This window comes from Perca flavescens, chromosome 14 (assembly GCF_004354835.1).
Source record: "Perca flavescens isolate YP-PL-M2 chromosome 14, PFLA_1.0, whole genome shotgun sequence".
In the NCBI taxonomy this organism is placed as follows: Eukaryota; Metazoa; Chordata; class Actinopteri; order Perciformes; family Percidae; genus Perca; species Perca flavescens.
This window is the reverse complement of record NC_041344.1, coordinates 19,798,357-19,816,226: the sequence shown is the minus strand read 5'-3', so window position 1 is coordinate 19,816,226 and position 17,870 is coordinate 19,798,357. Positions and strand designations below refer to the sequence as shown.

At 41.4% G+C, this 17,870-nt stretch overlaps 1 protein-coding gene across 4 annotated transcripts in view; it reads right to left on the bottom strand.

Annotated features, from left to right (window-relative positions):
* The window catches only part of gabbr2 (gamma-aminobutyric acid (GABA) B receptor, 2), a 198,783-nt gene that overhangs the window by 50,691 nt on the left and 130,222 nt on the right, over positions 1-17,870 (bottom strand). For all 4 annotated transcript variants that reach the window (XM_028598347.1, XM_028598348.1, XM_028598349.1 and 1 more), the window contains exons 10-14: positions 9,448-9,528; positions 8,351-8,501; positions 7,850-7,982; positions 6,626-6,733; positions 2,897-3,019 (exon numbers count right to left, since the gene is read on the bottom strand). In XM_028598347.1, coding sequence (XP_028454148.1) covers positions 2,897-3,019; positions 6,626-6,733; positions 7,850-7,982; positions 8,351-8,501; positions 9,448-9,528 — 596 coding nt within the window. The remainder of the gene's footprint in view (positions 1-2,896; positions 3,020-6,625; positions 6,734-7,849; positions 7,983-8,350; positions 8,502-9,447; positions 9,529-17,870) is intronic.

Here is a 17,870-nt window from a genome sequence, read left to right as displayed (position 1 = left end):
TCCTATTCCCAATCCTCCACAGTGGGGAAGGGAAATACCAGAGGTTGGCGAGGGGGGGGTTCTAACAAAGACAGAGAGAGAGAGATACGGAAATAGAAAAAAGTAAGGGAACAGACAACAGACGGAGGGAAGTCACAGGAGAGGGGTGGCCTAACATGATGGGAGAGCTCACAGGAAACTGGGTAACTACCGGTCCTTCTTCTTGCGCCAATTACTGTTAGTCAGTCAGAGCTAGTCTCACTGGCTCCTAAGCTCTGGAAACCATCTACCATGGTCCCATTCCTCACTCACTCAACCAATTATCCCCCGTCCAAATAAGCGTTCAGACCGAAAGAAGCACAGTGTTAACAAACACATGGGGCTATGTTGGTGGGGGCGTGCTGCTACATGTACAGGTAGTGGAGATAAAATTAAATATGATCCAGTAAGTCCAGTTTGACTAAATTGTTGTCCCCGCTGTGCCAACGCAGCATATGTTTTAATTTTTCCCTTGCCCCTTTCTCCTCCTCCTTGCCCCCTTTCTGGGTATTTGGGTTGCCATCTGGTTTCTGGTCCCACCTCACATGCCTGGAGGCCCAGAGGAGCTCTAGGCTGCCTCTCCCACAGCTGAGCCCCAAGGGTCCACTGCGACTGGTGCTGGAAATTTGGGCAGGCATGTGGAGTCTCTGCCTCAGCCCAGGCATGCAGATCCATGACCCAAGGGGGGATGCGGTCTCCTACACTGAGTGGTTGATATATTCACAACTCTCCCCTGGCCGGGGGCTTAGAGTCTGAGAATACTCCACGAGGACCCAACTGCATACACGGACAACATTCACAAATGAATATGTTAAGCAAGGCTTTGGTACACCCTTTAGGCAGGCTTAAATATATAAGTGTCTATGATCACAAAGGAAATACAGCTTTGTCTAGAAATGTACACGTGTTAAGTATACCTTCAGAGTACACCATAAGGAGCACAAGAATGTAAATAAATCTGGCAAGATATCATTCATCTCTCACTAGTTTCTTTCTCAGCGATCTCCCACAGGAATCTTTTCATCAAGGACTCAGATAGAAAAAATAACCTCAGAAAAGCTGACCTGCTCATAGTACTCTTAGAGAAGAGCTATTTATCACTTTACAGGGTTTTCATTGAATTGAAGACATGAAAAAGTCAAAACTGGGTGCCAGACAGTGTCAACCACCCTTCCATCCCCCAAAGGACCATGGCAACAAGCAAGCAAACAACATGAAAATCCATCAAAAATCCACCATTGAACTCTGCAGTGACCTAGTGATAACCTGTTTATTCGAAGGGTCAATAAAGATCCAACCAATGCTGTCGATTTCTGAAGACTTTGGTCTCTTGGGAGTCAGTTAACCGTCTTGTGCCTACATACAGTATAAGGGACTTGAAAGACAACTCTTTAGGGAAAATCTCTACTTTGTAGTTTCCATAGTGTGTGGTCTTCAAAAACAGATGATTTAGATTTAATCTAAGCCACAGTGGAATGGAATAATTCCACTGTGTTGCAGCAACTGCAATTGCAGCAACAGTAAAGTAAACATAATCTCTCCTGTTCCATTGAGTTATTTGTCAGTCCATGAAGTAAATAATAATTAGCAATATAAAATTGTTTTTTTTTTAAATAATGCTATTGTTACTTTAACACATCCAGGGACATGGACATATCCAATAAAACCTACCAAAGGCCTTTAAATAAAATCAGATTACAGATTATTCTCAATCTTCCCTTGACTTATTCTTAACTCAATAGTATTTTTTGTTTCACATAAGAGTAGCCAGACATGCCTTGATACATTTAGATTTATCGAACTACAGTTGCAGTGCACTTCATTACTAAAAGTTCAGTGTCGCACACAGATACAATTCTCATCCCAATTGTACAGTATCCCTCACTGCACCAGCTCTATAACCTATTTCACCATTACACTGCATTAGTTGCCCTCGGCCTAATGCAAGCCCATCTTTTTGTGTAACAGTTTAATAGATTGAGGAATGAATGAGTTCCGCAGCCTCTTATGCTTAACAAGTGGAACGCTGAACCATCTATTTAACAGCATGAGCTGATATTCTCAGAAACAAAACCAGAAAAAGACGAGACTCAAAGCTATTTTAATATATGCAACTCAAAATCTTCCTGACTCAAGCATTTAACCCACCATCTTAGTGTTAAGCTGTACAGAAAGACAGATATACCAAACAGTGAAGCCATACTGCAATAATATTATATAATACAGAAATATGGACAAATAAATCAAAACTCATCTGCCACTTTAACCAGAGTGACTAAATCCTCTGAGAAAATAAATATGCAGTTCTGCCTTTCTAATTCACATTCTGCATTCCCTTAATACCACTGACAGTTATGTGCTAATATGTCATGCCGAAAACACACTTCACACACCATCAACCTCTAATGCCAAAGCTACAGTATGTTCATATTAGCCAATTGGGCGCACAGCTAGACTAATCCTGTACCAATCTCAGAGAATCTGAGTCTACTCTAACCAATCACAGCAAAGCAGAGTTCAATTCTACTCTATACCCCACCACCTCTCCAGCAGGGAGAAAGCGATGCCAAGTGCCTCTTTTCCAACGGGCCTTGCCAAAGTCTCTCATCCAAGCTGGCAAATGTCCGGCCATGGAATGAGCGCAGGAGGCAGCGATGGCTCACGTCCTGACCCAAAAATAACAAGCACAACAAAGATGCTTGCGATACAGCCCAAGGTGGACATTTTGTTTGCCTGAAATCCAAACACACAGGCATTTTAGCAAGAATCTGTGTGACGGGAATTCTCCCACCTGGGGATTCATTTTCACTTTCCATCAACAATAACATAAACAAAATCACAATCAAAAGCAAGTTTAGACATTGAAATGCACACTGACCTCCAAGCTGTACTCTTCCACAGTCCTCTTAAGCGGGTCCACAACCTGCCAGCAAATGAGGATGCACAAGTCGATTAGCAGCATCCCGCCAACGATGATCAACAACTTCTGGTCCTTTATGATCTGGAGGGGGAAAACAAGATAAGAGGCTTGTATTAGCACAATAGCACACACCTGCTAGTGCTATGTAATTGTATCTGTGTCTGTAGAGCCACTTCAAACAACATTTCTTATTGACCACTGTAATTATGTGATTCTCATCCCATCTCAGGACCTGGAGCCCTGCTGGTTTCATTCTAACATCTAATCAGGGACTGATTACAATGTATTTAGCTGCAATTAACCACCTACTAGGATAGAAAAAAGTCCAAAAACCCCAGACCTGGTTCAGAATGTAATACTGACGTTCTTTTACACTGTGGCACATGTCAAATATTTAGCAGACTGCACTCCATTGGCCCAGGACTGAAAGCCACAGGTGGACATTTAGTCTGTCAATACTATGCCATGGCAAGACATGATCTTGTTACCTTGTGGCCAGAGAATGTGGGAAAGATCCACCAAACAGGAGCCAGCGTTGTTGACCACTAAAAATTCTCTTTTGTACAATGAACTTTAGAGGGATGAAAGCCATGACCTGTTTGTGATCTTTATTTATAATAGCGTTTGACTGTGTGGAACGGCAGATCTAAGGAAAGGTCAGGGAACACAGGCTGTGTTTGGAGAGTATCACATAGCCCAGATGCAGCACAGTGGTCTCACACAGGTCTCCATCCGCTAGTGGGCTCAGGATGAGATGCATGAGGGGGTTGTTTTTTGATCTGGTGTCTTTTGATGGTGTTGGCATTAAACAAATACAGTACAGGCAAAGGAACATTGCTTGTAGAATTACTGCTTCACGGCAGAAGATAGAAGCAGAGCAGGACAAATGGCAGCTTCAAAGCCAATGAAAAAATATTTGATGCAAAAATGGACGACAATAGAGATACCTGCATATTAACTTGAATTAATTTTGGTCAAATCGTGCTGATTAAACTAATATTCTATCATTCTAACAAGTAAATCGTAACAAAGATATGCAAGATGTGTGATCTTTTAGGGAAATTTACAAAAAAGCTCTACACCACCATCTGCTCAACTGTGATATGTTACTCTGCCAACTGAGTCTGCTAGACAAACTATGTAATGACTCTAAATTACCTGAAGTGTTATTTACGGTTTTCTTTTCCCCATTAATATTGGCACTCTGACATATCAGTTGGGTTCTAGTGACTTTGTGTAATATATACCAAATCATTAAAAACGTTGTAAAAAAAAAAAAAAAAAAAAAAGACCATTACTAAGAATAGAATATAGAAATAAATATGTTTCTCTATTCTCCACAACTGAGTCCATCTCATGCCCATTAGATGTGGTAGATCTTGAGTTATGAGTACTGTTTTCAAGATTAAGATTGAACTTTAAAGCTCAACTACATGTATATTATATTGTAAAACAGGATTGGTTGTAATATATATATATTTTTAAGTCAAAATCTATATCTACTGTGTACAACAAGGCCAGGGACTAGCTGTCTGCTTTGATTCTGTGACATAATTTGGGTTTAAATGCTGTAGCCAACTCTTATTGCATTGTAACAACAGTATACTACCACTGATCAATTAACATCCAGGAAGTAGTGTGACACTTTATAAGTTGCTCTAATTTTCAGACAACTTCAACTGATGTGAACGTGTTTACACAAGTGTGTGTGTGTATGTGTGTGTGTGTGTGTGTGTGTGTGTGTGTGTGTGTGTGTGTGTGTGTGTGTGTGTGTGTGTGTGTGTGTGCGCGCGTACGCTAAGGAGTACTTAGGAAATTACCAAGATAGGCAGACTGACAAATAGATGCTACTGGGGCCTGGGGGTAAAAGGTTGTGCAAAAAAGTGTGTATGTTTATCTGTGTCTATTTGTGTGTATTTGGAGAAGGAGGACATTGATTGACAGCTCCCCTCCACACTGTCTCTGGCACTGAGCTCTTTAAGAAGTGAAGGACTGCCGGCCGTAGCCCGCCGAGTGGAACCCTTATCGAACACAACCCTGATTTACAATCTGTACTCTCCCAGTGTACGGGTAAAAAAAAAGTTGAGGGGAGGCTGGGGGGAGGAGTGAGAGATGCAGTTCCAGCCCCACTGTTTGAAGAAAAGATGGCTAACACTTGCGCTTGTCCCTCCCCTGACAGTGCTTGTCAGAGATTTCAGGGCACTAACAGCAACTATCACTCTATTAAAGCCAAAGCACCTGCACTCAATCAGTGTGGAGGAAGTGTAATGTGTCCTGCAAATAGACCCGGCCATGAACCAACTAAGAATACATCTTGAAGTTTAAGGGCTGAAATATACAGTAGGGGTAAATACTGCTTCCGAAGAAACTTTGGTTGTTGTCTCTGTTAGCAAGGGGAAGAGGGTGAGAGAGGGAGGAACTGAGCAGACACAATTGGGTATAACGGCTTAAGCCAAAACTACTAATCTCTCAATAACACAATGAATAAAAGAAAAAGAAAGGCCAGGTCAAGTGTCATTCATTTGGAAACAGCTAAACAAACGTGGTGATCTTGCGTTGACCCGACTGCAAAATTGCAGTGGAAACAGGGTGAAGTAAAGCTCTGTCACGGGCGTGGCTTCTTGTCTAACCTGTAATCTGGATTATCTTTATCTTCATATATCCTTTGCCCTCTTTATCCAGCTTTCCCCTTCTCTTTTTTACAAGGCCCAAACTACTTTCTTCGCTATTTGTGCTACGTTGTTTGTCTTGTCCCTTGTTCTGCCCTGCCCTGCTTTCCTCCGTCTGTCTCTCCACCCTCCCTTCTGCAATTACTTTTCTACATGCCTCCAACCTCTCAGACTCTTTGATCCATCCCTTTTTTTCTCCCTCTCCTTCTGCTCTCTCTCTCTGGCAGGCCACCCACACTTCCTCCAACATGCAAGAGGGAGGGAGAGAGGGGGAGAGAGAGAGAGAGAGAGAGAGAGAGAGATAGAGAGAGAGAGAGCGGGAGAGAGTGGGAGAGATACAAAGAGAGGGGGAGAGCAAAATCTATAAATACAAAAGGCCAAGCACAGTTCCAACACTGGGTGTGCTCGGCACCACTTTATATAACTAGGCCAGTGAAAGAGATTGTGTCAGATGTTTAAAAAGCCATTTGTATTTCTGAATCTTTTTTTTTTTTTTTCACAGAGAAGATTCTAACAGCAGGTGCCAGGGGCTGCCAGTCTTTCAGAGTGTTTGTTAAAACGCATGAGTGTGAATACAAGCACCCACACACCAGTGATGGGCTTTCAAAAGGCATGTGAAGCTTCCTAGATAAGACTGTCAGGTCTACGTGTTTTAAAGGAGATGTTTGTGGTTATATGAACAATTATCCTATCCAACAGATGTACATGGGGTGATATAAAATAAATATTTCAGAACAAGATTTAAGCAGAAAGGACCATGGCATTTCATGAGGACAGACTGTATGGGAAAAACAAATACATAAAAATGAACAAAAAATAAAAAGCACATTTTTTTAAAAGCACACGTTTAGCATACAAAGCGCTAAACGTTTTGCCATGTGTGTCATCATTTAAACAATCAAATGTATCAGTAAAAGGGAATTACTACCATACACAGTACCACTACGTATAAATAACCTTTTAATCAGTTCAGTTCCTCTCATATATTTATCATAAACTATGTAATATTTTCCAATACCTTCTTCTTCATCTTGACATTTTTAAAGATGGCGTGCACCCTCCAGGTCTTGGCAAACATGGCACCAAAAGCTGTTGTGTATCCAACAATGAGGATCCATGTCCGAACCTATCGGAACAAGAACACACATAATTGTGTCACGTCTTAAACTGGTGATCAAGGCTTGAAACAACATCTGATCAGGTATTTTCATTCTTTCCACAGAAGATCCTACAAAATAGCATTGTGAAGCATTCTAAAAATAAGAAGCTGTCGGATTTATTTTTCTTCCCTGGGTGTGGAGCTGTGGGAGAACTTTCTGGACCATGGAAGCTGTCACACTCCTGAGAGCATTTCATCTTAATGAGAAACAAAATGTAGACCTCTTACTGCTTTGGCACAAAGGACACTGCTGACATGTTTTAAAAGCTTAGAATTTGAATAAAGACTATGAACTCCTAAAATAGCTACAGAGTGCTTCTGTATACCGTACTGTATGTGTTCAATTAGTTTTTTATGTGTATATCTGTGTGTGAGCCCCTTCTGCACCACATACTTTAAACCCTTCACACATTTACACCTGGCTCTCTTCACCTGCCATTCTCCAACATATCTAGAGAGCAATAAAGCCAGGGAGGGACAGAGCACTAGGTAAAGAAGACAGCAAAAAAAACAATTACACCATCCATTCTCAAGGAGACCAGCACATATTGATTGGTGGTGAATGGATCAACCTCTGTGGTGCTTTGCTGTAGAACCTCGTTTGAAGTGACATGCTCCATTTTGGCTCTGCAGCAAAGCTTCAGCCAGGTGGTGGCAGCTCGAGACGTGCCCTGACTAACATTACTCTGGTGCGTGTGTGTGTGTGTGCGTCTGCGTCTGTGTGTCTGTCTGTGTCTGGGAGGGTTGTATCTCAGTGGAAACCGGTTATCACTGTAATCAAAACTCTTTAATTAATCCAGCATCTACATAGTCACACAGTAATGCTACCTGGGGGGAGACACTTAATGTGCTCCATGCTAGCTAGAGAGCCAGAGAGAGAGATTCAATCAGTTCTCACTTAGAGTCAGTCACAAAGTGCATTTGATTAGTGTTTCAGCAGTATTCTCCATATTTTAGCTCACATCCATAACTATTTTCTAAGTCAATGAACAAGGTTTGATTGTACTATTTGGAATTGAATATGATGGGGAGCCAACTCAACTTCTATTAATTATTTAATGTATTAATGTTGAGGGAACTCACAGTGCAGAGGGTTTCAAACTCTTTGTCAGTTACAAAACCTCCATCCAGGCCAAACAGGAAGATCGAGGCATAGGAGAGCAGGCCTCCTAGGATGATTAGGTTGTTCATGTAGGGACTGGACATCTTGATTAGTCTGGAAGAGAACAGAAGATTAGAATAGAATAGAATGAAATAGAATAGGTCCTATTAAAAAATACTACAGTATTATATTTAGGTATGGAGGAGAGTAAAATGTGAAATAATGTACCTGCAGCAAAAGGTTAATCATCATTCTCATGCTTCATAATTTTTTCACTTCAATACCATTCAACCTTTCCGGATTCTTCTCATCCTTCATTCACCCCCCTCTTCCTTCTCCCTTAACACCAACCCCTCATTTACTTTCTCGCAGTAGCATATGTTTATCTATTTCTCCTTAACAAGCTTTCCTTCATCTAACCCCTCCCTCAATCCTCCTACTCCCAAAGCTGTGCTTCACCAATGGCAATGCTGAATGCTGACCTGTGGTTGCGGTTCTTGATGTTGAAGAACAGGAAGGCCCCTGCCATGAGCATGCCCAATATGGTGATGGTGGACAGGATGCTGTAGAGGGGCACGTTGATGTGGCGCCGCTGCAGACGCACAAATGTACGATCCTTGGGAGGCTCCACGCCTATGAAGAAGACAAGGTGTGATATGAAAAAAAGATTTTGTTTTAAGACGATCTCTCAGTGAGCATGAAACATAATGCATCACTGAACATTGCTTACTCAAATGTTTCATTGTATATAATAATGTCTAATATTCCAGAGTATTTGTTGTAACAGTGGTTTCCTGGATAATTTCACTTTCTCCAGTGAGATTTCTCTCTTCACTTTGACAATTTGAGACCTGCCTCCTTCAAATCGTTTTCTCTTCAATCACAGAATAGTGACACTGCAGCAGACATCCAGTTATTTGAGACCAATTTCCTGGTCCTCGGTTTCTCCTAGCTGAGTGCATGTATCTCAATGCACCACAGTCAAGTTATTGTGGTTAGAAACTGCACTTTCTTATCTTTTGCTCTATTTTTCTCCCACCAGTGTGCCAATCGATTGCACTGGCATCATCTTACAAATCTCCACTTAATGTGGTCAGGGATGTGGAAACAAGCATCTTATATGGTACTGGCCTAGCGTTTCTTTATGTGGGGCGAGGCCGAGAAGATGGAGAAAGATTAGGAGGGTGGTGAAGGGGAGAATAGCCAGGGGGATCAGACAAATTAGGAAGTATGTCAACACAAGCAAACGCGGGAGGGGTGAAAAATGGATTGGTAAATAATTTAGCCGTAGGAGGACAGTTAAGAGTGGTAAAGGAGAGAGGTGAGTCCCTACACTGAGTGGTGGTGGTGTCTGAGTATGTATGTGTGGTGGAGAGAGTTTGAGTTTAAGTGAGCAAGTGAACGACAAAGGAGAGTGCTGAGGTGGTAAGCGATGGGCCTTTAACATATATATAAACACACATCAGATGCATCAGGACACAGTTTTCTTCTTCAGTGAGTTTTACGTCCCTGAGTCAATGCTCACACAGTCACGCACAAATGCAGGCACATACACACACATATCTAGCCTTCTTCATACCTTGGAACTTTATGCTGTTGTTGATGAGATCAAGCACATCAGCAATCGCGTTGTACTCTCCTACCTTCACCTCATGGCCCCCTGTTGAAAAAACACACACATATGTAGACATTAGAACAAACACATGTTCTTAAAGGGGTAATAGAATGATTATATAGGGTATTTCACACTGTTCCTTAAGGTCTCCTAATAGGGTATGTAACATTGGTTGGGCTGAAAATGGCCTGGTTGATATTTTATTGGCCCTTATGTATCCCTGTGTTTTGGCCCTATTTCTAACAAGAGCTTTTCTTCCAAATATGGTATCCTGATGAATATTTAGATGAGCTGGACGCTGATTGGTTGAGCGAATCCCCATACACACACATTGGAGACGAGACCGTAGGTCTCATATTTCAGACACTGCAATGTTTCATTACCAAATTCACTTTTTTAATGCGAGAAATCAACTATATAAAGCTCAAATACAGTTTTACAAAAAACTGATAGCTAATTGCAAATTTGGTAAGACGTGTCGGACTTTAGGAGCTCCTCACAGTCTGACGAGAAAGCGGCAGCCTGCTGGGCTCCGTACCCAGGGCAAAGTCACCCTTTGTGGATTACTGCACTACCGGGGCTCCACGGAGCTGGGCGGCTGCCGGCATAACTATAATACAGTATCTCACAAAAGTGAGTACACCCCTCACATTTTAGTAAATATTTCATTATATCTTTTAATGGGACAACACTGAAGAAATTACACTTTGCTACAATGTAAAGTATTAAGTTTACAGCTTGTAAAACAGTGTAAATGTGCAGTCCCCTCAAAATAACTCAACATACAGCCATTAATGTCTAAACCGCTGGCAACAAAAGTCAGTACATCCCTATGTTAAATTACCTTAGAGACAGGCAGATTTTTATTTTTAAAGGCCAGTTATTTCATGGATCCAGGATACTATGCATCATGATAAAGTTCCCTTGGCCTTTGGAATTAAAATAGCCCCACATCATCACATACCCTTCACCATACCTAGAGATTGGCATGGGGTAGATTCCATAAAATCATCTCTCTATCATCTCTTTATCAGGATGCATAATATCCAGGATAATATGCATCCTGATAAAGTTCCCTTGGTCTTTGGAATTAAAATAGCCCCACATCATCACATACCCTTCACCATACCTAGAGATTGGCATGGTTTTATGTCAGTTAGCATAATAGCTAGTTTGATTTGCATTGAGACATGATTTTATGGAAAGTACCCCATGCCAATCTATTTACAGTTTGAATTTCATCACAGCACTTATATCACAGCTACCCCAAGGTCTTACAAAGCTAACAGTTGTGTCCGATTTCAATTTAAGGCATTTCTGTGAACGCGAGGGGTCTTGTTAGGAGGAGCAGCTAGCTAGCTATGTGTCCCATGCAATACAATGGGAAAAGATTGTGGTTAGCTAGCTACACTTTCGGCATAACTATAGTATATTTACACTTTGAATTTCATCACGGTATGTATATCACAGCTACCAAAAGGTCTTACAAAGCTTAGCTAACACTTTGTGAATTTCAGAGGTCTCGTTAGGAGGAGGCTAGCTAGCTCTCATTGATGGACTCCAGCTCACCGCGGGCTCTATAAATGAGACTCGCGGACAAGAGGCGTTTATTTCTCTGATCGTTTCTTTAAATAACTCAACACACATATCCATTATAAGATTAACTGGAACCTGCGGTAAGAGATTGCGGGAGTAACAAGCTTGCTGACCGCGCTCTCAGTCACACACCGGCCATTTAGCAGGAAAAGGGGAGGGAGAACATCAAGCTGCAGGCCCTGGAGCTCTCAGGGCAGCTGCGTTTGGTAGTCCGATGTAGCAACCCAGGCAGCAACGGCCGCTGAACTCCGACACACATTGCAATTAGCCATCAATTTTTGTAAAACGGCCCATATTTGAGCTTTACATAGTTGATTTCTCGCATAAAAAAGTTTCAGAAGTGAATTTTGTAATGGAATAGCAGAGATCTGCGCGACCTAGATTCAGAAGACTACCTGATCCCAGTTGTGTAGCCTATGTAAATGTTGGGGCGTGACAAAGAGAGACTAGAGCCAAATGAGGAGGAACCGCCGAGTTGACGTCAACTCGGTGGCTCGTTAAGATTTGCCTGTTTTCAGCAGCAGTTTCAAATTGTGAGATTTGCAGAGGAAAGAGGTGTCAATGGGATTTTGAGGTTCTATGTACCGTATGTCCTATTTACCCACCAAATCGTTTTTGCATTCTAGCACCCCTTTAAACTGTCCAAACTGGCTACTGGATGCCAACACCTTTTTCCCTTCACTCTCTGGACTTATTTCACACTTTAGCAATTCAATCGGATGCGTAAAATTGTTTTAAATAAGACTAATATTCTACCTAATATTCTACAGCCATGCTAGCAACTCTGTAAGACACACTGGTGCTTTGTGCTAAATGCTAACATCAACATGCTAACATGCTCACAATGACAATGAGCTGATGTTTCGCAGGTTAGCATGCTATCATTTGCTAATTATCACACAACAATCAACACTGTGCAGCTGAGGCTGATGAGAATGTCTTTAGTTTTTGGTCCTAAAGCAAAGCATCTGACAAATTGACAGTTTGAGCTGGTGACGGCGCAAGATGAAGGCATCACCAAAGTTATTACAACATGATTGAACAGAACATGAATGTCTGTACCACATGTCATGGCAATCCGTCCTTTGGTTTTTGAGACATTTCATTTATAACCACAAATGTGAAGCATGTGGCAGCCCTGGAGGAAAGGTCTAAGGATCATCCAAGTCATTATGTAACGTCTGGAAATCATGCATGTCAAAATTCTGTGGCAAACTATTATGTAGATGTTGAGATATTTCAGTGTGGCTCAAAAGAGTGGACCAACAGACTGACAGACCGACTTTGCCATCCCTCAAGGCATGTCACTTGCAAAGCTAAAAATGACATTGTATGTGACGTTATGGCCCAACAACTGGCTTAATGGTTACACCAGTTTCAGAGTTTTCTAGCTTGATTCTCCAGTGAGTCATGTCAATCTTTCAGGTGGCAGACTTATATTATTAAGCAATAAAGTGCTTAAATAATGGATCACTGATACAAAGTGGTTTGAAGTAAAATGTAGCACCAATGATCCTTATTTGGGGAAAATGTAACAGAGCCTAATTTGAGTGAACAAGTAAATCTAATTCAAACACTTACTGGGCACAGTGAAGAATGGCTCAGCCCTAAGTAGTACGGTCTTGCACAGTGGTACAACCTCAGAGAGCTTCAGATCACAGGGAGATCTTCCAAAAGCCATTAATAATATAGCAAACTATCCCTAAAATAGAATTTTAAGGCTCTCAGGAGATCATCTTTTTTGATTCTCAAATTGTAGCTTTCAGATAAAGCTTAATATGGACAGGAAATGTTCTATTTTTTACAGTCTTAATAATCAATTTATTTTACCTCAAGGAAACGGTGCAATGAAAAGCAGATATCATAGAAACAAACTAACAGATAAAGAAATTAAAAAAAAAACTCAAATGTAGAAATACCTTTAAATGTGAGAACAATCTCCAACTGATGTGAAAGGACATAAATAAATGCAACTGTATGTCTGTATTTATATTGCAATATACATTGACTTTATGTATTTCCTAGATACAGTCAAGGGATTGTAAACTGCTGCACACCCCAGCTTGCAAACACCACCATCTCTGTGGAGTTTTGCCCAAACACAGCAATTTCAGGATTTTGTGTTTTCTCTTTTAGTAACAACAATGAGTCCCTCAGGTGTAATATTGAAGGAAGCATGACCTTGTCAGACAAGCCTGGGCCTTCACTCATAAGGATTACTCACTTAGAGTGTACACCTAGGAAGACAGAAGAAGGGGATGGGAAGAGGGGACAGATTATTCTAATTCTTTAACTGTAAGCTCTACAAACAACCTGCAATTTCTGGTGCGCACGCACAAATCTGTCTCTGCTTCTCCCTGTTATCACAGTTATAGGCCCATTGAACTCCTCGGCAGCATTGTCCTTGACTTGGAAAATGACAGATAACATCAGCTATTGCAGCATCACAGGGCACCGCATTCTCCTCCCCTCTCCTCACAGCAAATGTTGAAAATGTTGGATGGACTACGGTATATGTGACAATTTGAGAACAGTACATTTTATGTGCATACACAATCAGCAAACTTCTCAAACTGAAGGAGGATCAATAACCATGTTTTCCTTGACCACGTCCTTTGTTAGGATCTAAACAGAAGGGATTGTATATCAGCACTCTTCCTTTGAGATGCTAAAATACTATCCCAGCACTCTATTCCCACAGGGAATATTGATGGCTGCAGCAGGCTGGTAAAACTCGGCCTGTGCAAATATATTTCACCCTTTTTTGTTTGATTGGTCACTTTAAATAACTATAAATTCATCGGAATTTGTTAACTGGATGTGAGACACACACACACACACACACACACACACACACACACACACACACACACACACACACACACACATATATATATACAGTGGGGGAAATAAGTATTTGACCCCTTGCTGATTTTGCAGGTTTGCCCACTTACAAAGAATGCAAAAATCTACAATTTTAATCATATGTACATTCTAACAGTGAAAGACAGAATCCCAAAGAAAATTCCAGAAAATCACATCATATGAATTTATTAAAATTGATAACCATCTGATGAGGAAAAACAAGTATTTGACCCCCTGGACAAACAGCAAGTATTCTGGCTCCTACAAGCCAGTTAGTCTTTCTTTAAGACACAGCCCCAATCCGAACCAATTATCTACATCAAATACACCTGCCTCACCTCGTTACCTGTATAAAAGACACCTGTCAACACCCAAACAACCAGCATCCAACATCACCACCATGGGCAAGACCAAAGAGCTTTCTACGGACATCAGGGACAAGATTGTTGATCTGCACAAGGCTGGGATGGGCTACAAGAGAATCGGAAAGCAACTTGGAGAGAAAAGATCAACTGTCGGTGCAGTTATGGGGAAATGGAAGAAGCACCACACCACCGCCAACCTCCCTCGGTCTGGGCCTCCACATAAGATCTTGCCTTGTGGGGTGTCCCTGATCATGCGAACGGTGAGGAATCATCCCAAAACCACAAGGGGGGAACTGATGAATCAACTGAAGGCAGCTGGGACCACAGTTACAAAAGAAACGGTTGGTAACACACTACGCCGTCATGGATTTAAATCCTGCAGCGCACGCAAGGTCCCCCTGCTCAAGAAGAAACATGTACAGGCCCGCATGAAGTTCGCCATTCACCACCTGGACGACTCAGAAGAGGCCTGGAAGAAGGTGATGTGGTCAGATGAGACCAAAATAGAACTTTTTGGCCTCAACTCAACTCGTCGTGTTTGGAGGGCAAAGAACACCGAGTACAACCCAAAGAACACCATCCCCACCGTCAAGCATGGTGGTGGCAACATCATGCTTTGGGGGTGCTTTTCAGCCAAGGGGACGGGACAACTCCATCGTATTGAGGGGAGGATGGACGGGGCCATGTATCGTGGAATTCTGGACCGACATCTCCTTCCCTCAGTGAGAGAGCTGAAGATGGGTCGAGGATGGGTGTTTCAGCACGACAACGACCCTAAGCACACCGCCAAAGCAACAAAAGAGTGGCTGAAGAAAAAGTACATCAAGGTTCTGGAGTGGCCGACCTGAATCCGATTGAAAATCTTTGGAGGGAGCTTAAAATTCGAGTTGCCAGGCGACAACCTCGAAACCTGAATGATTTGGAGGCTGTCTGCAGGGAGGAGTGGGCCAACATCCCTGCCGAAATGTGCACAAACCTTGTCACCAACTATAAAAAATCTGTGCTGGCCAATAATGGCTTTTCTACAAAATATTAACATGCTGTTTGTCCAGGGGGTCAAATACTTGTTTTTCCTCATCAGATGGTTATCAATTTTAATAAATTCATATGATGTGATTTGCTGGAATTTTCTTTGGGATTCTGTCTTTCACTGTTAGAATGTACATATGATTAAAATTGTAGATTTTTGCATTCTTTCGAAGTGGGCAAACCTGCAAAATCAGCAAGGGGTCAAATACTTATTTCCCCCACTGTATATATATATATATATATATATATATATATATATATATATATATATATATATATATATGTATATATATGTATTATATACAACACTGAAGAAATTACACTTTGCTACAATGTAAAGTATTAAGTGTACAGCTTGTATAACAGTGTAAATGTGCTGTCCCCTCAAAATAACTCAACACACAGCCATTAATGTCTAAACTGCTGGCAACAAAAGGGGCTATTTTAATTCCAAAGGCCAAGGGACCTTTATCAGGATGCATAGTATCCTGGATCCATGAAATAACTGACCTTTAAAAATAAAAATCTGCCTGCCTATATGCTATATACAGTGTTGGGGAGTAACGGAATACATGTAACGGCGTTACGTATTCAGAATACAAATTATGAGTAACTGTATTCCGTTACAGTTACAATTTAAATAGTTGGTATTTAGAATACAGTTACATTGTTGAAATCAATGGATTACATGACGATACTTATCTGTTTCACGAGTTTATTCACTCTGAATAAAAGGCAACTCTATCGCATTTTCCAGAAGCCCCGATATGAAATCGAAAAAATTAGCTCCGTGATCAGTCACAATGGAGTCGGAACCGGCACGACAGAGCCAGGGCAGGAATAAGTTTCTATCTTGGAAATTCAAACAGCATTTCACATTAAAGAAAGAACAGGGAGAATGAAATATAAATGTGCAGTGCAGCCTCTGCTTGCCAGCAACCAGCCTTCTTTCAGCGTCCAAATTACTCCACTTCCAACCTGAAGAAGCATCTTAAAGTAAGTTATTTTTTTTATTAGCCAAGGGTAGTCGTCTGCTGTAGTTTTACTGGTCACCTTGCTATTTTAACATTGACGTGGGACTTTCCATTCTCCTATACGTATACGTGCTGATTTACTAGCTCCAGAGCCGTTTAAAGACTGACAGCCCTGTTTGACATGCTAGCTAACGTTAGCTAAAATTAGCTCGTGGTAGTTTAGACCGCCGTTAGATTTTTGTAGTATGCAGTTCGGGACTACCAATACAAAAATCTATCTGCTTGTTCAGGTACACATTCAGCCAGTTGGAATGAAAAGAACACACCATAATATGCCTGTTTAGTAAGCTGGATGAGATGGTCGCATTCCTACACTTATAAAACGCAGTTCAATGTAGAAGTAATCCTGAAGTAATCCAAGTATTCAGAATACGTTACTCAGATTGAGTAACGTAACGGAATACGTTACAAATTACATTTGTGGGCATGTATTCTGTATTCTGTAACGAAATACGTTTCGTATCCTTCCCAACACTGGCTATATATATATATATATATATATATATATATATATATATATATATATATATATATATATACATATACCCTCTCCTCTCCTTACAGAAAGACAAACACAGTGTTTCCTTATCTACCATGCCTGGTGGTGCACTGATTTAAAATCTGTACTCAGAGGGACTGCGACTGCGATCAAGACCTATGGTAGCGAGCTGTCTCTTATCCCCATGAGAGAAAGTGGGAATAAGAGCCATTGAGGCCCCTGGCTAAGAATGCCTGACAGGGTGAAATGGAGGATCAGAGGCTGAGGACAGATGATAGGGTCATGTTGAGGATCACTGCCTTTTGAAATATTCAAGCTGGGGCTGTCCCTCCTCTCCTCTCCACCCAGCTCAGGCACTTTGTGTGTCAAAAAGGTGACAAATTCACAATCCCTGACAAGTGAAGAAGAAGTGAAGGTTAAGGAGGGATGGAGGAGATATAATAAAGTTAGAAGAAGATAGTGAGAGATAGCTGGAAGATTTGGTTGAGGAAAGTGTCCGGTGGAGACGCAGTGAACAGCCTGTACAGGGAGAGGACAAAGAGAAACACAAAGAAGGGAAAGCCAAGTGTGTGTGTGTGTGTGTGTGTGTGTGTGTGTGTGTGTGTGTGTGTGTGTGTGTGTGTGTGTGACACAAATGAATAAAAATGTGTGGCTATGATTAAGGCTAAGGCATTTGTGAGATCTTTTCTTAGAATCTCAAAAAATCAAGCCCTCACACTTAGCATTTCAGTCATAACATTAACTTTCCTTGCTTAATATCCAAAGCTGCCAAGCCCCAATTTAGACAGCTGCCCCATACCTTCCTAATCAAACAGGTTAATATTTCTTTCTCTGTGTACTCACATATAAGCACTTTCCCCCACTCTTTTCTATTTTATCTCCCTTTAATCAAAGTTATTTGTGACAGCACTCTGTCCCTGTTAGTGCTCCTCCTGCTGTTGGGTTTTATTGTGCAGGTAAGCTACAGGTAGAGACAGGATGGTCATCAGACCTAATGTC